The 22,848-nt window shown below is 37.0% G+C and overlaps 1 protein-coding gene across 6 annotated transcripts in view; it reads right to left on the reverse strand.

Moving 5' to 3' along the window:
* The window catches only part of LRBA (LPS responsive beige-like anchor protein), a 392,984-nt gene that overhangs the window by 13,531 nt on the left and 356,605 nt on the right, over positions 1-22,848 (reverse strand). For all 6 annotated transcript variants that reach the window (XM_085579290.1, XM_085579288.1, XM_085579289.1 and 3 more), the window contains 3 exons: positions 21,191-21,253; positions 15,883-16,038; positions 12,324-12,491 (listed from right to left, as the gene is read on the reverse strand). In XM_085579290.1, coding sequence (XP_085435416.1) covers positions 12,324-12,491; positions 15,883-16,038; positions 21,191-21,253 — 387 coding nt within the window. The remainder of the gene's footprint in view (positions 1-12,323; positions 12,492-15,882; positions 16,039-21,190; positions 21,254-22,848) is intronic.

The following is a 22,848-nucleotide window of genomic DNA, read 5'->3' on the forward strand; positions in this document are numbered from 1 at the left end:
TTCTCAGTGTAAAATATAGTGATATCCTCAGACTATCCCATCACAGGATCGCTCCTCGGAGCTGAATTCTGTAACATTCTTAATGCCACAATAAAGTTACTTTCCAGTAATGGACAGAATACTTTACCTTTGCAGCAACTATTCAAATTATTTCAAAAGAACCCACCTACATTCAAAAAAATTTCCCATAGAAAATAACATACAATATCACTCTTACTTAAGTGACTAAAGTACATTTTAAATCATAAAACTCAAGCTTCAGAAGATAAAAGAAGAGCATGTGATATCATGTCAGCCTGTGGTGATATATCAGTGAAAAAATGTTAGGCTTTTAAAAAGGAACAGTGGGATTACAGCAAAGTCAAAACTTTCTTCCAGTTTAATGACATCCAGAAGAAAAGCCTTACTGTAGAGAACAAGAAATTGGTTTATATTACTGGGTCTCTCTTTGCTATTTTTTTCAGCTTTGGTGATGTTACAATAAAAAGCAGGATCATGACATTCTAAATCTATCAGCAAATTCCTGAAATGGCCTCTTTCTTTATTTTCAGCACTAAACTGTAGAAGATGAGCGAAACACAAGAAGTCATTTGAAGAAAAATATCTTCCTAAAAATAAACTAAACAAGAGATTAGCTAAAAATCTTACTTCACAATTAAATATGAGATACTCTTTCTACTATTTATGGGTAAGATAATATTAGGCAACACATTAAAATATAAAATATTTGACTGTGCTCCTTTTTATGTTTTATACTGAGAAGAGAGTTAATTATTATGTCACAGAGACCTAAACCGCCATTTCTAAATTATTCTCCGATTGCAGAGGCTGTGGGGCACTTTTAAAGGGCAAATTAATTATGCAATTTTATGTCAATACAAAATCCTAATCAAATGAAGCATCAGTTAATCTGACTTTTTACCTATTTCTTGCAAAAGTGATTGAGTGCCTTCTTAGAATGATACATCAACAAAACCAAACTATATATGTAAGAAAGGCCTTCTAAAATTAATTTTTTAATTTTCCCAATATGGAAGTTGCTTTTTATGATTAAAAAATAAGGAAAACAATAAAAGGTTTGAAATAAACATGGGAAGTACAAATGTATGTACAGAATATAAGACATCTGGAAAAAAATGCTCTCAGCAAAATGTAGGTAAATCAAGAAAACTAACTTGCTGCTAAGGTCCTATGTTGACTATATAAGAGGTTTTAGACTTTAATTGCATCAAAATTATAACTGTCAAATATTATATAAAGTCTGTGCATTAACATAATTTATAGATCACATAATTGGCCAAATGATTAGAACCCCATTTCACTGGCACAGAAAATTACCTGATGGATGAGAGATCTTACTCAAGTGATACCACACAAAATCCTTGAAGTATTCCTAAAGCTTCCATTTGAATAATCTTTTCTTTGTAAATAAGAATTCTTATATAAAAATATAATATTTTTATGTTGTATAGCAACTCCATTGTTGTCTGGCTCTTCATGTGACACTCCATCAGCATTTCCTCTTAATTCCTTCAAACTACTTCCCATCTGGTCAGACTTATTTTACCACAAAAAATACAACCTTATGCCAAGATGTAAGTTTTGGTTTTGTAAAAAAAAAACTTCAACCCTGTATTTTCTGAAAAAGGAACACCATCTTTGAACAATGTATCATTCTATCCTGAAGCAAGGTCTAAATGTGCAAAGCACAGGAGATCCTATAGTTCAGTATGGAAACAATACATTAGATTTATCTTGTAGTATTAATTTCAGTAAATATAAGCCAGGAGGGCTTATTATACTTAGCTCAGTGTCACTCAGTGCAACAAATGACCAACATTTAATCAGTATTAATGAGAGATTTTTCATAAATGTTGTGTCACAGAATAAGGACGAAGATCTACCAGGCCTTCATAAACTGGATATTACAATTCAGAATTCAAAGGTCAATAATTCCCACTCTCTTAATTCCTACACCATGTGCAACACAAAACTTTCTGGAACAGGTTCTCCCTAAGTGGGGATTCATTTGCTGCAAGTCCTGGAAGTCATTCAGCAGGACTCCTCCCACTGAACCCAGGCCTTTTTGAAGCCCCTGGAAAGTATCTGCAGGTGAATATTCAGGGTCAGAGTACACTGATATTTTAATATTTGCACCATCCTGACTTCATAAACTGTTACTTAAATGGCAGCTTTGAAGTTTTAGAACACCGTCGTTTTGTCTGATAATGTTCTAAAACAGGTTTACAAAGGGGCTTTTTTTTGTTGTTTTTTAATACTAAAAAAAAAATTTATTTTCTTCCTATTTCTCTCTTTTGGTTTATAATACCATTACTAGTGAGTTCAAGAAATACAGACAAAAAACCTGAACAGAAAAAACAGAAAAAGAAAAAAAAAAAAACCCACAACAATCAAGCAATTATTTCCATCAGAAATAGCAGCTATTGAGAAATTGTTGTAAGATAAATTAAGATAACTACATCTAGTTAAAACCTATATGGTATTTCATAACTTGGGCAAAATATAATCTGGGATGAGAGGTTTCCTATGAGAATTCCACTTAGTTTGGCATATTTTAATGATTGTTTTATTCCCCCCTATTAAAATACATCAAAGTAATATTCTAAAGTCTTTGCTTGAGCTATTTGATTACTTTTATAAAGGTAATTTCAAACCAATACTACTGCCAGTAGTATATTGTACTACAGAGATGCTTACACTTTTACCAATGTAAGTGGGAGTGCTGGTGGCATACACCAAGTTCAGAGAATACACAGGTTAGCTGTCTTTTTACAGGTAACTCTTTAAACCAGATACTTTTTCAATGAGGCAGGCCATAACTCCATTATCTCCATGGTGCTAGCACTACTACTAGAATTTCAATCCAGAAACACTTAAAAAATAATTTCTCACCCAAGTCAGGATTCTTGTATTGATCAAATAATTTTTATAACATTTATGCTGTGATATCTTCTGCACTACTCTGTTCTGTCTTACATGGTATAGACTTGAAACTGAATGGGGATTTTTCTCAGCAACCAACCAAGGTAAATAAATGTGATGCATTAGTCCATCATCCCACAGCTCTGTATATGATGCACATTAAGGTTGCATTCATTTACCATCCGAATGTAATTCTTTTTACCACATCAACTATGTTGGTCTGTGTTGCAACAAGCAGTACTAAATATCTTTATCCTGTTGGAAATTCCATGCATCCCACTTTAGTAACACCTGAGGCTGGATACTGCCAAAAGAGCAGCATCCAAACTCCTTCTGTGTTTCCAATCTCAAAATACATACATCCTTGGTTGCCTCAAAACTTGCTCTACAATGATTATTTGAATTACTGATGACAAGTCCTGAAGCACAATCTCTTAGCTAGCTGAAAACAAGTATGATAGAAATAGTACATTTAATACCGTAGGACATACTTTTAGCTAAAACAAATATTTATGGCACACAGACTTACATGCTTATCACTGCCAAGACACTGTGGCTACTTAGCTGCTTTTCAATCTGTGAATGCTACTGCAAGCTCTTTTCAATGAAGACCTTGTACCCATAGGTATCTATAGCACAACTTTTGGTATTATATAAATACAAAAATTATCTGGCTTGTATGGAGATATCACTGCAGATTTCCAGATATACCAGAATTCATCCACCTGCTATTCCTCATCTTTTTTCCAGTTTAAATATGTGGAAGGTAGAACCATCATTTCTATGTGATTTACAGAGTACTTGGAGGCCTCCATACAATGAGGTTCAATGAGGCCTCAAACTCTTTGAGGTATCAATGTGTTACAGCTGAAAGAAGAAAGGACAGAGACCTTTTGTGGCTGCAGAATTTAAGACGCTGCTCAGATTCACGCAGATTGCCCCAGTCGTTTTTACCTGTGAAGCTACAGGGAACTGTGGGACCATTCACAGCATCAGGGGCTTTCATGGGGCTTTCAAGGCTAACACTGACTAATGGGATAAATGTTAGGTAAAAGAATATTTAGTGGTTGCTGTGACTTTCAAAAACATGTTACAGATACTTTTTCCAAGCTTTGTGTATCCTCTCTATGATACACTTTGTATTGAATTGGACTTCCAACACACATAGAAAAATGTAACCCTGTGCTTGTTAAAGCCCTTTAAGATAAAAAGAGAAAAATACTCAATTTCTTTTTATAGTCCCACTTAACAAAACACTCCTGGAACTATTTCTGTTTAAGTTTATATGTTGAACTTAAATTCACATTGTATTTTATCATTTTAATTTCAACAAAAATATACAAATTGTACTACTATTTTTTTTATTTTTTTTTTTTTTTTTTTTTTTTTTTCCTCCAAAATGTGAATAGGTATTTTTAATTTTTTACTGTATAGTGCTTAGGATCCATTCTGGAGATCAGCTTCAACTGGATGCCAGCAGATGGTGCTGAAGGACTCTAGCTTTACATGCAACATTGTCCTGTCCTGCCATTTTTGAGAAACAAAGAATATTTGTTCCATCTGTAGTAAAACAATGTTACACTAATACTGAATTATTTACTGGATTTTTTTTAAGAAGCGTTCACACAATAATGTATAAAATGTGTGTGCAGGAGTAAAAAAATAAAAGTGCTCTTGAGCACCTAAAGGAGCATGTGCAGACTGTCCTAAAATTCAGTGCTGGGGCAACACTTTTTGCCTACCAGGCTCAATTCAGTGGACTATCTCATTTATAGCAGGAATTTCAAACATATTTTATTATTTTGAGGCTCTGAAAATTTTTAGCTATTCTGGTAGACAGAAAGTAACAGTAATAGGAGAATTTCCATTACTAACTATCCTGATTAGTGATTTATGGACATTTTGATACTCCTGCTACCTAGAATGATAAATGAAAAAGGGAACACTAACAGGTAAGCTTTTTGCAGATACTTCCCAATTCATTATTTTAAGAGAAGCTGCTGGTAAGGAAATTACTTTTTAAAATAATGACTAGAATTCTAAATAAATATTTATACTATGAACATTTAGAAATGTGGACCATCATCTTCTCTAGTACCATTGGTTTTCAAACAAATTTTGAAAATAGAAGCCCAGATCATGCAGATCTGGCAACCAAGACATAGGTTAATTCAAGACGAGGATGAGGGAAGAAGGCAAAGATGGGTTTTTTGGCTACTGAGTTAACAGCAGACAAATTACCTGCTTGCAATCAGTGCGACTGTTCAATGTGTGCAGAGAGAAGCATCTACACAAATCCTCACAGAATTCAACTTTACAGGATTAGTGTGTCTTAGTACAAAGAAATGATAACAACATTATTCTTAACCAACACAAAGATGCTCCTCAGGTATAATTTCAAAATTTAAATTGCTTGCATTATCCACTTTAATTATGAAGCACTCACAAGAAGTTTTAATTTTCCAACTGAAAAATGTCTGCAGCAGTTGATGAAATACAGATGTTTTATCTTTTACCATAATTACCAATACAATTAAAAATAATTATTTCTCTAGTCTCAAGATCATAACTTTAATGTTAATAATTATTTATAATTATTTTATAATACCTACACTATACATATAATGTATATGTATATATGTATAGTATATATATTATGTACTGTACATATAATATATATATTTAATAATAATAATGTAAAGTGATAAAAGTCTTCAAATATTTACTTAGGAATTATAGCTAAATAAAAACCAAAGAAAAATGCAGTTTCTTTTAAAAGTAGCTTGGATAGGAGCAAGACTGTTTTTCAGCAAGACAATAAATGTGATTAATTTTGAATCCTTTGGGAGATGTTGTATTCTATAAATTGAAAAGATTATGCATTTTAAAAATTTGCATCTGAGGGAGATATTCTACACATTTTCAATAGCAAAACTGTTCAGTGAATCTTCCAAATTCAATCTTAGTTAAATACAGTAATTGTATTTTTAAATATGAAATCAGACACATTCGTGTGAGTCCTACTACACAGCTACACCATTAAACCCATTTATTTCCCACACTTCAGAATACCAGAATATAGTACCCTCTAAAAAATATAAAGCTATGTAATGAAAGCACCCCCATAGTCCTCGTGATGCAAATGTGATACATACAGAGAGTAACATTTTCTAGTTTTATGGGCTAACATAAAAGAGGTAATATAATTTGTTTTATTCACATATGTGTGGAAGATCAGTGCAATAACTCAGAAGAGAGCCCATTAGTATTAGCAGTAGTGATACAGTTACACATGGACTACATTTCATAGCACTGAAGATTTTTATCAGACAAACCTTAATTTCCTTAGCAAATAAAATTTCTAATGAAAAGTATTTTGTTTTTTTCAAAATATGAAAACTAAAATCTAATTGTAGATATTTGAAACCAACAGAACCATATTTTCATATTCCATTAATAAAGTCAAGAATAGCAGAAAAACACTTTAACTGGACTATAGAAATGCCTACCATTTTTTAACCACAAACCATTTTAGAAGCATTAACAATACTAAGACAAATTCACCACCATAAACCTCCCCTTCAAGAAAGTACACCCAAACAAAATAGCTACAGTGAAAATTCCAAAACCTTTAAGACGCAGATTTACATCCACTAACATTCATGATTGTCCTCTACCTAGTCCAGGTAGGTGAGGGATTATTAAAGAAAAGTGGAGAAAATAGGACATTCCAACTACAAAATCATGTGTTGGTAAAGGAATACTACAAGTATGTGTGTAGAAAGAGATTTGGTGCCTGCTAATTTTTAATATATAGGCGCTAGAGATGACTTTTTGGATGTAATATAACCAATACCACAAAACAAATAAAAAACCACTTTGCTGAAAGGAATTTACATGGAAGTGGCAAAGATATGAGAATGTTCAATACACTTTATAAGGGAGAGGTCAATGACAAGATAATTCCTGAAGTATTTTGTGGAAACAGGTTTCAATAGATACAGATCCTTCTGTACAAAGGATACAAAGAAAAAGGTAATAAGGACACTAGTGAATGCTCTACAGGGATAAGACAGACAAGATCCCAGCTGGCACAACTGAGAGTTCTGTGACTTTGACACAGGAAAGTCAGGCAGAAAGATCAAAATTAATGAGATATTTCTGAAACAGTGTAAGCAACAAGGTATGAGCGAAGAGACGAATCTCCGAGAGCCACGCATAGATGAGATGTAACTAACAAGGACATCAGAAATAACATTCTAAAAAAATCATGAAAAACATGCCAAGTTTTCTCAAGAAGTTGGTTTATTATTAAGAGCAAGCAATACCGCACAAATTACTTCAAGAAAAGGTCAGTTGCAGTCAGACAGCAAACCCAAGTAAAATCAGCACTGAAAACTTCTGTCTGAACTAGAGAATGCCTGAATGAGGTAAATGTTTGGTACTCAATTGGCTGATAATAGTGAGCTGAGGATACTGTGACAATGAAGCTACATAATCCCAGAGTTATAATAATTGTTTCATGGATATTGGGTGGGGTTCTGCAAGACTAAAAAAATTTTGTGTTGTTTAAGAAGCAGAAAAAAAGAAAAATTAGAGAATAGTCTGCTTAATCCCAACAAACAAAAAAAATACTGGCAGAACACTTACATTTTTATATATACACACACACAATTTCCTACAAGAAAACAAGGAGATGAGTAACAGCTGATTTGGATTTGTTCTGAACAAATCATGTCAAAGCTATTTTTTTCTTGCAATAGCAAAGTAACAGGACATGTTCAGGGAAACATCACATATTTTTACTTTAGTAAGAACTCCAGCACTGTTCCACATGAGCTATTTCTTAAGGAAAACAGGGAAGCAGACATTCAGAAGATACTATTATATATTGGAAAGCTATATTCGTTAAGCTATTCATTGTCAAAATGGTAAATGTATTGATGGGCATTCCTGAACTACGTATTAGATAACATTTCTTTCAATTACCAATTTAATAGAATAAGACTGCAAAGTATATTTTCAGATGAGTTGCTGCAAGGCTGCTGGAGGACAGGATAAAAATTCAAAGTAAATTTGACAAATTGGAGAAACAGTCTAAAAAAGAACTCATTTCAGGAAATTTGGAGATGAGATTTCATAGCCAAACTACACAGAGGAGACACAAGTGAATAGGTTCTTCAGAAAACACTGACATTCATACTAGCTTGTGCTTGCAAAAGAATTGACAGTGTCATGTTTTGAAAGAAACAGATATTCCCTGGGGATGTGAAAAGTACTGGTCTGTAAAACGGGTTGTTTTCTACTTATTACTGGAAAGGCTTCAGCTGCATTCCTGGGTCTACTTTGAGGAAGACAGTCAACTGAAGAGAGGAACACACAAAAAAAATCAGAGGTCTGGAAAAACATGACTTATGGCAAAAAACAAAGAATTGAGTTATTAAAGTTGGAGGCAAAGAATTCCAGGTCATGGCAATCCAAATAACTGGAAGTAGCTGCAAGAAGGAAATAATCTGTTCTCTACACAAAGGAAAAATAGGTAAAAGACAATAGAATGCAACTGCTGCAAAAAAACCTGGGTACTAGGCTGAACACAGGGAAAAGACTGATAAGGACTGGGCTTCTAAGGCCCAAAAAGGTATTTGCTGTAGTTTTTAAGGGAAGATTGGACAAACATCAGTGGAAATTGGTTTTGGCATAGTTAAGCCCTCATTAGGAAAAGAGAATAAATCAGGTGACCAAAGCTCCTGCCCGCCCTGTTTCCTATGGTTCTGTGATTACAATTCGATCCCCCAACCTAAGAAATGTCTAAACAGGAGTTGCTACTTGAGCTTCAAAGAGAAAGTGGGATCTGAAAGTGATGCTCACCATTTGTATGGAAATGAATTTTCTCATCTCTTCTACAGCCATCACACAATCCCTCCTCCCTCCCCCCACTTCTTGCCTGCCCCCCACATCCACCTCCTTAGGCTGGGCAAGGACAAAACACAGCGTCTTTCCACATCCCTCCCCCAGAAATCTACACACATTCTACCAAACAAGTCCTGGTGCATAATGTCACATCCCCAAGTGGTGCCTCTAAATATGCAGAAGCCAACTTTGTGTGCCACAGATCACAAGGAGTACTGAGGGGAGGGTCACATCCTCTCCCTCCTACCTCCCCCAAGCCAGCCACATGCCAAGGAGAGAAAAGGAAAAGCCCTTTGCACTATGCAAAGTGACTTTACATCTCCACACTAAATTTTGCTAATTAATGTGAAAGCAAAACAGCTCAAGGCTATTCCAAAGGATACAACTACTTCAGGTCCTCAGCTCTGCTCTGAATTATTCCAAGGCTTGGTCAGAAATTGTCCCCAGAAACATTTCTGCATCAGAAAAAGGCCTGTGCTCCAAAGTGAAGTAGTGCCATACGTTTACATTTTCAAAACAAATTAATTTAGAAAGAGGAAAACTCTACATTTGATCAAAGAGCATAATGAATTTTTTTTTTTGCATTTCAGGTTTTAATTTGAGAAGGAAAAAAATTATTTAACCTAAATGTAATCAAGCTGTTTCGTGAAGAATAAAATCGTTTCCAGCAGACATGTCCCATGTAGAAATTTCATATCTCTGAGACCTCAATTTGTCAGATTTGGTTTACATTGATCAGTGCATTTGAGAGGTATTGGGGAGAAACTAAATAAGAGAGTGAGACTCCATAGCTATAATTTCTTTTAAAAGTCAGCCTCAAAAGTAGAATATAAATAATGTAAATAATTAGCATTCCCGTAACATTTTTCCTCTGTTAACCCAAAACCAGAAAATTATTTCAATACAGTCAAGTCAGCTTGAGAATTGTCCTTGATAATATCAAGCCACTTATTTATCATGTGTGCCATAGCCCACCTGGCTTTTCAACTCAAGTATCATTCTAAAACATGTATGCACAGAGCCAAAGATCCAGAGCTCAGCTCTCTGAAAGTAATCAGACAAGTAAACCTAAATAAAATGTAACTGGTGGAATAATGGGTGCCTAATAGGATATTATTTAGAGTAGATAGATCATACCAGCCTGCAGGCTGATGTACATCTGAGGCAATAGGTGCCTCCTCTGAGAGGAGGAAAACAACACTACCTGGTTGAAATCACTTTTCCTTGAAATTACTCTGGCACCATGATTTGGTAAAGTACCATTAGATGCAAATTGCTGTGAAGTCATTTTAAGATGAACATTAGAGATAAGTAAATAGAGAATAAAAAGAGAAGAAATATCAACTTTGACAGTATATAACATTCCAGTGAATAGTGCTCATTGAAAGCATGAATTAACTATATTTTGAAGTAAAAGAACTATTAGCTTCAAATACAGAAAGACATTAGACTAGTTAAATATCAACATCCAGCAAATGGATGGAAGTTACAGCTGCAGTAACAGGGCTCAGAACCCAACAAATCTCCTCGTGCTTTCCATTTCTGACAAAATCAGAACTAAACAGAAACAGCTCCTTTCATTTGTCTTTTCAACAAAAATTTTTGACTGAACAGAGAAGCCTACAGACAGCTATTTCTGGGAAAAATTAAACACCCCAGATTACCATCTCTTTGAAGCAGGAACTGTCTATACCCATGTCTAGGACTATGTATAGTGCCACGAGATTCCAATTGATAACAGAGGTTTCCAGGCATGCAGTATCACAAAAATCCTTACATAAAGGCAGTTGATAAACACAGGAGTCATTGCAAATTCCTAGAAGTCCAAGTCTAATAGAACTACAAGCACAGAGATTTACCAGGTAGCTACTGTGTGATTTTAAAGAGCAGCTAGAATTGCCTGGCATTGCCTCTGAAAACTGCAAAATTCTAGTAACTTAGAAATCTGCATTAGAGAAGATAGCCAATAGATTGCAACAAAATGTACATATTTGAGTCCAATAGTAGGTACAGAACCTCAGCAAATAATCTGTTAGGGTGATCAAGGAGTCTGTAGCCTCAAGGTCTCATTCACAGAGCAGGCAAGCCTGGAAAGTGTGGGACAAGTACAACTTCTCAAGGCACACTTAGGAATCTACTAACTCTTTGGTGTTTTCAAGGTCTGCAAAAATAACAGAGTTTGCATTTTCTTTAAATTGATAGATTGCAAAATATGTATGAAGTCTTCACAGAGATTTTTTTTCCCTCAAGCAAAGCCATATTTATTTAAAGATGCTCTTAATACTCTGCTAGCCACTTCCCAGAAAAATCCCCATCTCTTGAACAGGGCTGCTTGGAAGGATAATAGGGATAGTTTTCACACATCATCTGCCTTAAGATTCTGTAACTGTGTGAACTGAGCTGCATCTTGTTCAACTTTTGAATAGCTTTCACAATCAACATCATATAATTTGCAAGTTAAATTCAGATATTTGTTCTGATATTGATTAGTTGTGCTTCTTCAAAGTCACTCACAGGATGCAATTTTCAGTCAATTCACCTCTGTGTTTCAAATTCAAATAACTCCAGATGAGTAACAGACTGAATATGGAACACAAAGCTCTACCAAACTGATTAATTTGGAAGATGTCAGGTATTGTTTTAATTATATAAAACTGTGTGCCAGCTATAACTGCAATACATGACAGATCTAATACCACTTCTTGCTTTCCAGATGTCCATTTTACCCTCTTCAGAGCAATTTTTACTACTATTTAAACAGGATCAGAGATTGAATGAAAGAAAATGAATGGAAGAAAACCTAAGAAATACTCTTCATAGGATAGAATATCCTTTTCTTACCCCTTTCCTTCAGGGCATTTTATTTTTTGCTGAACAGGACTGCTGCTTGGATACAATGTGCCCCTAAATTTATATATATATATAAGCTCTCACAAGATCTCTTGAAAGCCTCTCATTCCTGTAAATTGGCTTACTACAGGCTTTTTCCCAGTTCTATGTCTGCCTTTTTCTTTGCTTTGGGGATCAGAAGTTTTTTGTTTTTTTGGTGTGGAGTGAAATTGGCATAACTTTCTACCTTTCCTTATTCGTAATACAGAGTTGAACAGTCATGGTGGTTCACTGTTTCTTGTAGAGTTAAAAGAGCATATCTTCTTTAATAAAAGCCAGGATTCAGGAATTCCTGGGAAATGGTGCAAGATGGAAGAGAATAAATACTTTGGCAAGTGCAAGGTGAGTTGAGTGGGGAGGGGTTAACACTGAATGAGGCTGGAGCAGGGTTACTCTGCCTCATTAGTTTGGTTATATGCTGTGAGCCTTGCTGCTTGCACTGCAACAATCAGAATGCCTCGTATGCGATTGTGATGATTGGGCACATAGCACCCTTCCTAAAATTCTGTTCTATAAAGTATTTGCTCAAGGCATTTTGAGACAACCTCCTCATAAACCAGGTGGTTTGGGTTTTTTCTTACCTCTTGGGTTATCACCGATGACGTTGGTTTTGCCATTCCAGTACCAGAGCAGCAAGGTTGCATCCCGGGATCCCGAGAGGATGTAACAATTCCCTCCAATGTAGGACTCGGAACGAGCCAGACAGGTCACAACATCCCAGTGGCCAAACACTATTTGCATCAATTTACCTGGAACACAGCAAATTGATTCTTTAAAAACTACTCTCTTATTCTAAGACAAATTAAATATGTTAAAAAGTGTTTTAGGAATATTTTCTTTATCCAAAAAATAAAGTTCAAAATAGAACTATAGTGGGGAGTACTAATTTTTCTTCATTTACTTGGTGGGAACTTAATTAAAAGTGCATACAACCCATACAAAAAATATTTTCAGTCCCTTAATATTATACTTTATTCAAAAGTCTAACTGGATTTGCTGAAGCACAGCAATTGCAGATCTTGAAGAAGCAGGATAAAGAACACACACATGCTTTTCTCATGCACCTACTCAGTCCCTTCAGGTAGCAGGGGTCAGGACAAATCCTGCACCCAATCACACTTTTGTGAAGTGTGATGCCTCCAACATGTGACCCTGGCTTTCTCAACCCAAATGACCATTTGTGCTTTGGGCTGAATAAAGAACAAAGAAGAACAGAAGGGAAAAAGACATGGCTTTGGAAGGATTGACAAAACAGGCCAAAAAAAAAAAAGAAACAGGAAATACAGACTACTGCATTTCTGAATATAAATGAATAAAAATAAAATTACATTAAATGTTCTGAAAAGCATTTAAAAATAATAAGTAACACAGATCAGTGTTGGGACTCAAGCACATTTTTATAAAATATTTTGGGGCATGAATTAAAAACTATTGGTCCCTTAATATGGGTAATAGGGAACATTTCACAGCCTCTTTTTGAACAGTACAAAAGCACTGTATTTGTATCCAGCCACTAAATAGCAATTAATGTGAACAAAAGACTTCAGGGAGTGGTTCTGAGGAAAGAATAAAAATAGAGTTTACAGCCCAATTTATAACAGAATCAAAAAGGTAATTTCATTAAAGTGAAGAAAACCAGCAAAAAACCAAGACATATATGAATTTACACAAAAAAGAGGGGAAACTGCTTTAGTACATGAAGGAAAAATAACAAGATGCAATTTAAAGGAAACCTGTACATGAGATTCAAAATCAAACACTGGAAAAGCTTATAAGCCTGCTCTAAACCTTCCAATTGTGAGATGAAGTGCAACCACATAAGCCATTTCTGAGTGGACAGAGCAAAACCCTGGCTGTGCTCTTACTGTGCATACCTGTCTTGTAGTGCAAGAGTGAGTAACTCAGGGGTCAAATAATTATGTAATATATTTTTCAGTTGTATTGATATTACCTGGGTTAATTTATACTTCTAGAATGCAAGTTTATGCTGAGTTATAGAGACCTCCTTCTCAATAATTTTTAATTTTATATAGGTTCTGTTCTAGAAAACAAGCATTTGACAAGGTTATTTCTGCCTGGTTATTTTTTATTTTGTTACTGTACAGCCTAAGATTCAATGAATTTCATCAAAACAAGAAATACGATTTTGCTATTTTATATTGCTAAAAAAATAAATTACTAATTTCATAAGAATTCCTCAAACTTTCCTGCTTTCTTTAACATGAGTTGTCCCCTCTATACAATAATATCAAACTTTTTCATTTGCACTGATATCCCTTTTTGACAGAACAAATTTTCTAGTTAATGTTTTATTTGACAGCTGCACTACAAATAATTAAAAGAAAAATAAGTCTCAAGTCTGCAGTACTGAAACTAAAACATTGTCTAGAAGTCATTCCCACTTCTGGAGGAAGGTTTTATTGTGCTTCTGCTATATTGGCTATGCTGATAACCCATGATTTAAGTTGAAAGTATTTCCTATTAAAAACAAACAAACCAAAGATCTGATAGGAAAATGGTTCTCTTCGTTTGTGCAAGTGCTAAAATGTAATTGAATTCAACACTTCTGATCATGTGCCTTCATGCATTACTGATCACATCATCTTTTCCCCTTGATGTTCTGTTGATTTCAAAATATTTCCCTACTTTATTCTCATTTCAATTTGAAGCAAAGTAAACTACATCTGAATTCACTTCATTTAAGCTACACTTGCTGTATTGACAAATATAAGAAACAAATCTAAAACTTTTCTGACAATGGTATTTTGGCTTATACCCTGATTAGTTATGGTAGTAAAAAGGTGCCTGGTGAATCTGCCATACACAGAGGAAATAGCTTAAAGTTATTCAGATTGATACAGGGCAAGGCTACCAAAACCATACTAGTTGCTTTCATAGGTGTAAAGTAAAATACATCCTTTGATATAATAGAATTATTTCTCTATTCATATAAATCAAGCATACACTGAATATTTATTACTGCTAGCTATCCTTTCTGAAGTTCCACTTTAAATTCACAGCTCTATGTAAATTTATTTTCATCAATGAGAAAATGAACCTAAGAAGGGTCTAACAAGATGTCTGTATAATGAATTATGGGCAGTAAATATTACATAAATGGAACTTCTTCTTTATACTTGAGGCTTTAAAATTGTAAAAATCACAAAATACTGAATACGCCACGAGATCTAAAGTCTTAAAATATTTTCATTAAAGACCATTCTGTTTTGTCAGACATTTTGGTTTGCCAAGCGTGAAAAACACTGTTAACTAATATATTTAATAAACTATGAGAAATATGTAAAATATTCCCTAGGGATTAAAACCTACTGGAAAGCTTGATGGCACACACCCATTAACCACATTGGGTCATTAATCCCAAAGAAGTACCTTGCAGTGAGGTCACTATTTCCATTATAAGATAATGAAAGGAAAAAAAATATCATACTTAGTTTTTCCTGGGGTTCCATAGCTTTTAAATTCCTGTAGCTCCTACATGGAAAGATTCTTTTCTATTTAGCATGGCACATTCATGACTTCAATACTTTGGACACCCTCCAGCTGACAGATTAATTTAACTGCTGCCCATTACATTGATCAGTTTATGCTATGTAAAAGAATTCAGTGGCTCCAAATCAATTCTTATAGTATGGCATAGTTTTAAAAGGCTTTCATAGTATTCTTTCACCAGATTTCAAAACTTCTCTTCTTATTCTACGGTACTTGTCTGAATTTTCTGAAAAAACCCAGTTCTCTGGTGCTGAAAACCAACCAGAGTTAATTCACGTAAATACTTTACGAATAATTAACTCTTCTGATATGCCAGGCTTCACACAAACTGTGAAAACTACAGTGAAACTCACCTGTAAAAACTACAGTGCAAGAGCAGGTATCCCTGTCCTGTAAGTTTGAAGTGTGAAGCTCAGTCTAAACCAGAGCTCCTTCTCTCACATTTGCTATCATTCCACAAAAATGATAGTACACAATTCTTGGCAGCAGAAGGCAAGGAAAGATTTTACAAACATTATCAATAGGGGAATAAATACATATTCCACCCCTCCTCCTTTATTTGAAACAGTAGGCTGATTATGAACAGAAAAAAATCTTTTAGGCAGTTTGCGTGTTTTAAAAATACCTTACCTGAGTCAGTAGAGTAAACACGGAAACTCTTGTCCCAGAAGCCACAGACCAAGATGTAACGATTATCAGAGGTGATGACAAAACACTGGGAATGCACCTGAATGCTTTGGTCTAAAAGGTCGGTGATTTGCCTCCTGTGCATACCTGTATTGCTGGCTGAACAGAAAAACATACAGACCAAGACATTTTAGCATCCACCCTACATTCACACCAAATATATTCCTCACTTCTGTTACTTTTTTTTTTTTTGGTAGCAGGGACATTTTCTTTCCAATTCTACTTCAAAATCTCATTACACTTCTAGGAACAATGCTAATTCTTTGTTGTATATATTTGAAAATAGAAGAAATTCCCTTCTTAAGTGACATGCAGCTAAGAAATAAATGAAAGATTGAACATTGGCAGAGTCGAAGGGGAAAAGCGGCGCTGCCTCTCCCCCATTTGAATGGAGACCAGAGGCTGACAGTGGCCGAACCCAGGGTTTCAGGGATGAACCCTGGTTAATGGGGGAACACCCAGGCCTCTGGGAGAGCCAAACCGCGAAAGAATACGTCCTCAGTTCAGTGGGATTTTTCATCACCAATAAGAGAGATAGAGATTTCACCACCCGAGCCCGGAAGGTAAGTTGGGTCAGAGCAGGGTGGGATCCTGGTGGGTGGCTGAGCTACCTTTTTTTCTTTTGAGTTTTAACCACCGTCCACGTCCAGACAGGGGCTGTAGCCTTGCATGTCCCTGGCAGCCGGGAGGCTTTTTCTTTTCCGAGGAGGACGCAACCTCGCTCGGTCTTTTTTGGGTAACTCATACTGGAAAGCTCCTTCTCTTTCTCGGAAAGCTGCCTTTTCTACCCTCTCCTCCCTATTCTGGGCTATGGGGGCAGGGGGGATCGAAAGGACACCAATGGGACAGAATTGCAAATGGCGACACATCAGCTATGGGAGAATTGTTAACATCCTAAGAGAGGCCCTTCACATACATGCATTTCATCGGCTTCCAGCCACGTTGGGCTCCTCTCCTGTAGTTTTCCCCTTCAGCTTCTGCGAAGTCCCCTCTTCCCTTTTCCCCACGGACTTCCCCAAACCTTCTCCCTTGGGGATGGCAGCGGCCGAGCCACCCCAAGCACCCTGCCGGACACTGTTATCCTCCCTTAGGGGTGGCATTGGCCGTGCCTCCCTGGGCGAGGTGCAGTGCACCTGGCACCCCCTCCCAAGATGGTGCTGGCCACGCTACAGGGACCCCATTTTCCTGCTGTAACCTTTCTCTTCTGCCCAAGTTTTCCCGCCGGCCCCACCCTCCCCCAATGGCCCTGAACCATCCTTTAGCGAGGACAGCCCCTACTGGGGGGGAGGTGAGGTTGGATGAATCCCCCAGTCCTTCTTCTGGCTCCCCCTCTGATGGGAGAGGTCGATGGAGGAGCCCCCCCCGTTAGAGGACTTCCCTTTGTAAGAGAGCTTTCCCCTTTGCTGTGGGGGGGGGGCCCTTCAAAGGAAGTGGAGCTGGAAACCCGGACCAGGCTCCACTGTTTTCTTTCCCCTGAAACAGTGGCACCCAGGTTTACCCCTCTATCCCATCCCCTAAATGTACCTTGTCCAAAGTTCCCATATTATTTCAATACAAGTTTTCCCCATTGCTTGTGATAATTTGGAAATAACTTCTTGGACTGAGTTATATCTTATAGAAGGAAAGATCATCCCCTATAATTGCTGCCCACAATGCTATGCCAACTTCGCAATCAAATAATCAAATGAGAGAAACCACGTCGCTGATTCTGCTCTGCTAGAATTCAAAAAAACCACAAGCATCGCATCATGAATCCTGCTTTCATCCTCGATACAGAATGTGTTTATGATAATTTTGTACCCTTTATCTTAAACTGTAATGTGGAAAAGATTTTTGCCCCAATCATTGTAACTATGAATGGTGTATCACTTTCTGATGTCTCTTGATTTATGTTTTCTCAGTAATTTGTAACGTTGCTAATTTGTTTTTACCTGAGAACTCCCTTTCCTTCAAGTAAATTAAAAAGATTGAGTTGTGGGATTTATAATTTTCTCTTCTTCCCCCCCTATTCCCCCTCCCTCCTTCCCACACGTTCCCACTTTGTCCTGCAACTCAGCCCACACCTCCCAACTCCCCGTGCAGTCCCTTGTCCCGATCCTGTGCTCCCTTGTCCTTCCCCCTCGCCACACAGTCTGTCCCTGCCCCCCCGCCTTTCTCATCGCTGTCCCCGTGGTTTCCCTGCCCCTATCCCCTGCCTCCCATCCCATTGTCCGTGGCTCAGGTTCCCCCCCACCCCCAGCACGGGTATAACCAGCCCCTGGTCGGTGTCCCGGTGGTCTCGGGAATGCGCTCCCACAATAAACACGTGTTTGCACCCGAGCCCCGTGTCGCCCTCTCGTTGTTCCCATGCTAGAACTGTGCCTCGCAGAGCCGAAGGGAAAAGCGGCGCCGCCTCTCCCCTCCTCCTGCCGTGTCCCGCAGGTGACCACCCGGAGCCGGTCTCGCACGGCAACAACATAGTGGGTCAAATGCAGCACACATGGGGTCATGATTTTAAATTGTACATCAGATGTATTTCATTGCAAGCAGTGCCATTTGAAAGAAGAAAAACTTCAGTAAACATCACTACTGTTCACTTTTGTTTAAACATGGCACAAAAATTAACCAGCTTATCTCCACAATTAACTTTAGGACTGGGAGAAATTACTTGCCCTATTTTGATCACTTAATGTTTTATTTCCTGAGATACTCTTGCATTGGGTACCCATAAAATGGACAGGAATCAATTAATGAACACATTTGTCAGATTATATCTTGTCCTTAGATTAATAAGGTGTGCATATATATATATATATATATATATATATATATATATATATATATATACATATATACACATACACACAATATACGGTGAAAATCCTACACTGCAGGAAGAACTTACAGTGTGCTTTGTTCCTGAGGGAACCTGATTTCCATCCCAGGTAAGTAATTTCTCCTGGGTTTGTCTGCCAACTGCTTGGAGCACCATTATTTCCATCCAGGCAGTCTTCCAGACCTACCTCTGTCCTGGTCCTGTGCTCTTCTTTACTCTTTGTACTTTGACTCCTTTCCATTCTCATAGGCCAGCTACCTCCCAAGCCTTGGGCTTATTCCATTTACTCACTATCAAATCTTTCATTTATTTACGCTTTTGCTATATTTAAAATGTTGATACTGTCTTGCCCATATGGCTAGCAAATAATCTAGCAAGGTGTTGCCACTTGCTCTCTGCACGTAACACAAATGTGGCCTTCACTGATCTTGAGGCCACTGAAAGGGTAACAGCACCATGTTATAAATGCACAGTGAACTGCTTTGTATGACAAAATAGCAGCAAAGGAACCTCAAAAGATATGCAGATCAACTAATTCAGTGAGGATAATGCCTTCAAAAAACTTCACCTCAAAAAGAGGTCAGGGGTCTGTGTCATATCAGACATTGCTGTTTTATGTCTTCCTGTACACCAGGAAAATGAGGAGGGCAGAAATCCCTCCTTACAACTAAGACAGCAACAAGATTCTTGCTATAACAATAAAAGTGTAATTTTGTGGCCCTCTTAGGTGCCATTTATAGGTAAATGTGTCTAGCCACAATTAAAAACCTCTAATATTACCTACATAATTACTTGCTTGCATCCAATCATGCTACTTAGCAATGACAAAGAAAGCTTTAAACCTTTTAAACTATGTCCAGTGTAATCACAAGGCTGATTTGAGATCTGTTGTAGGAAGAGAATATTAAACCATTTTTCAGAATGTGAACATTAACTTAAAGGTCTTTGTACCAATGTAATTTGGGTTTTTTTTCAGTAATATTTATTTACACTTCTAAGATCTACTTGATATCAGGCTTTAAATTAGAACACACATTTCCTGCTCCAAACATTTTTTGGATATAATCTATTTCAGGAAGGAAAGGAGAGTTATAGCACGTGTCTGCCTCATAATAACTATTTCATTATCCAGATGAGGATTGATTTCAAAAACTTGGGAAAAACACTTTAATTTTATCAGATCTATAAAATGGTTTAATATGCCCCCACTGCTCCTGATCCTAGAGCTTACTCAGCAAAATGGCTACACAGGAAGAATCTGGATCTACAGACAAAACTATTGCACTTCCTACTAGGATGTGCACATTCGTTTTGAAATTTATTCCAACTGGCTGACTGACCTGTCATTCTAACCTATCCAGGCAAGCTCATCTTTGCTCTGATTTTTCCATGCTTCTATAATTGGCCACACCACTTTTTTTCCAATTTAACCACACTGAAACAGCTAGTTTTTAAACTAAGCTTGAAGTCTAACAAAACTGGGGGGCACAGAATCTTGTCTTCTTTGTTCCCATTCTACAGCTAGTTTGTATTTTGGTGTTAGGTACTTGTGTTTTTCTTTTCTCATCATGTTTAAGGTTCAATTGCCATACTACAGACTCCAAATATGCACTCCCCAAAACTGGGCCTGTAATGAAGGAACTGACCAAATTCTAACCCTGCTACTTGAAAATCCAGCTCCACATAAATTGATAAACCTCTATAATAAAAAGTCATTAATTGCATCTACTACACTCTACACTGAGTCATTAAATAGAGACATTCGTCCACCCCTTTTTAATAAAAGAAAAACACACAAATTTAACTGGTGAAGCTGATCAAAAGATGCAATACCCTTGAAAAATGAATACTAATATCCCAACACTAAACCAGAGTGGGCAATATATTTCAACTTTGCAACTGCTTTGCAATTACACATTAATCCCCTCAGCCTGAACAGCAGGTCTATGAAGAAAGGATTGATCTCCTTTAATGATGAAACCCTAGCACCATGGTTTTATTTTTCACAACACGGCGCAGTTAAGAACCCCACTGTTATTATGAAAATTTCCTCAGCAAAGGAGCTCCATCACATTACCAGTCCACCGATTCATCATAACGTGCCTCGCTCCTGCTCATCAACAAGTCTGAGTGATGAAAAGATCCAATATTATCCTGACAGTACTTCATGCACATTCTCAATCACACATTATTACAGCATCCATATTAATTTTCACTGACACGCGTCCTAGGCCTGTTCAAATTAGGCAAACCAACGAGGGGGAGTTGATGAAATACCAGCATAGCCACAGCTCATTGCATTCCAATTTGCATGCAAATGGTTTATCAGGAAAATTCCATTCCCAGGAACCAGCAAGTGAAAAACAACCGTAATCTACACTTCAGGGCCACCATACAGAGCTTAATGAATCGCAAAGAGAGAAGGAAGTGACAGACCTATGAGAGGATCGATTTCCACTGGCAGCTGGTAAGGCTGGTCTTGTACAGCACCTTGATGAGCTGGAATTCAGGAAAGAAGATTTTAAAACTTTGCATTTTTTTAATACATGAAGCCACATATATTTTATACATCAAAGCTACGCCCTATTTTTAACTATTCAAGATTCTTCTGCGTCAATTGAATGAAAAATAAAAAAAAAAAATCAGGTGCTTTTGTAGGCTGCTTAATTAAACATTTATTTTAGATTAGGGCTATTCTGAATGTATGCCATCAGCAGCAGCTCTGGTCCTGAGCCATAAGCTCTAGCAGATGCTTTACTGGCAACCTCTCCTGTCGCAACAAAACAAAATTAAGTGGTAAAGAGGACTGAAAACAAAATGTGACAACCATCTGCTGACTGTAGCAAATACTGTTTTCCTCCTTACTTTTTAAAGCACTGCTTTGAACAACTGGAGCACAAAGGACATTTTTTTTTTTAAGTCAATTTATGATGCAGAGAAGGAAATCTTGTAGTCATCTCACAGTCAGCCAGTATTTAAGGATTCATCCTTCACCAAAACCCATTTATTTGCGAGTTTGCTTAGAAGTTAATACATTAATTCTGCCAACCCACATTTCATCTGGGCACCTGGCATACCAGTAAAATGTTTATGTACTGAATTCTCCTGCAAGGGTAAAAAAACCCCCTTTTTTCCCCACAGCTTCACTACAAAGAAACAAACTGCTCTCCAGCTCCCTGCCCCCCTGGCCCAGCCCACAATTTCTGCTTGCTAGAGAAACAAGAAATAATGGCTAAATACTTACACATATGATTTTTTTATCTACCATCCACAGCTTAATATAAAAATTAGTGTTGATACAAGGATTTCTTAAATAATTGATTCATAAGTAAATTCAAAGTTCTACTGCAATGAAACACCAACACAGAACAAAACATGAAATCTATGTGACAAAAAAGAACATCCTGCTGGCTACCAGTGCCATTAGATGTCAGCAAAGCCACCAAATTCATATGCAAAGACAGGAATGGGCTTTTTAATTACACATTAGTGACAACTGGTCACTTGGAAACTTAACTTTTTTATTATGATGCCTCGTTAACAAACACAATGCTAAGACCACAGCAGGGGATATGGAGCAGTAATGATACCTGCCCTCTTATCCTAAGAGATCCCATTTTTCTATAAAATTGGAAGTCAACAATAGCAAAGGCTCAGGAGTCCACAGACAGATATCTTAAGCACAGTACTCTATTAACAGCCTGTAACTGATGTGTGCTCTCACAGGAGTGGGGTGAGGTGATTTTTTTGTTGAATATTTATGGTTGACTTCTGTTTGTCTAATGGCAAGACAAGTGTAAAATGCCTCTAAGTAAAAAAATAGCAACTCAAAAGCACAGCTTACTGTTCTCCCTTTCAGAGGTGAGGGAAAAGCCTGAAAAATCTGAAAGCTCTGTTCAACTCAAACTAGTTATTACTACACTCACCAAACTGGTTGCTTGCTCATGGATCATCAGCCAGTAGAATTCTGTTGAAATCAAAACCAGCTCCTACCACTTTTGAACATCTACTTCTTCCCATGAGTTGTATGTTTACAAAGGCCATTTTTTTAAGAGCCTTGACTATTATATGCCCATGGTCACACATCCAAGCTA

Source organism: Lonchura striata, chromosome 4, assembly GCF_050655825.1.
Source record: "Lonchura striata isolate lonStrDom1 chromosome 4, ASM5065582v1, whole genome shotgun sequence".
NCBI classification, from domain to species: domain Eukaryota; kingdom Metazoa; phylum Chordata; class Aves; order Passeriformes; family Estrildidae; genus Lonchura; species Lonchura striata.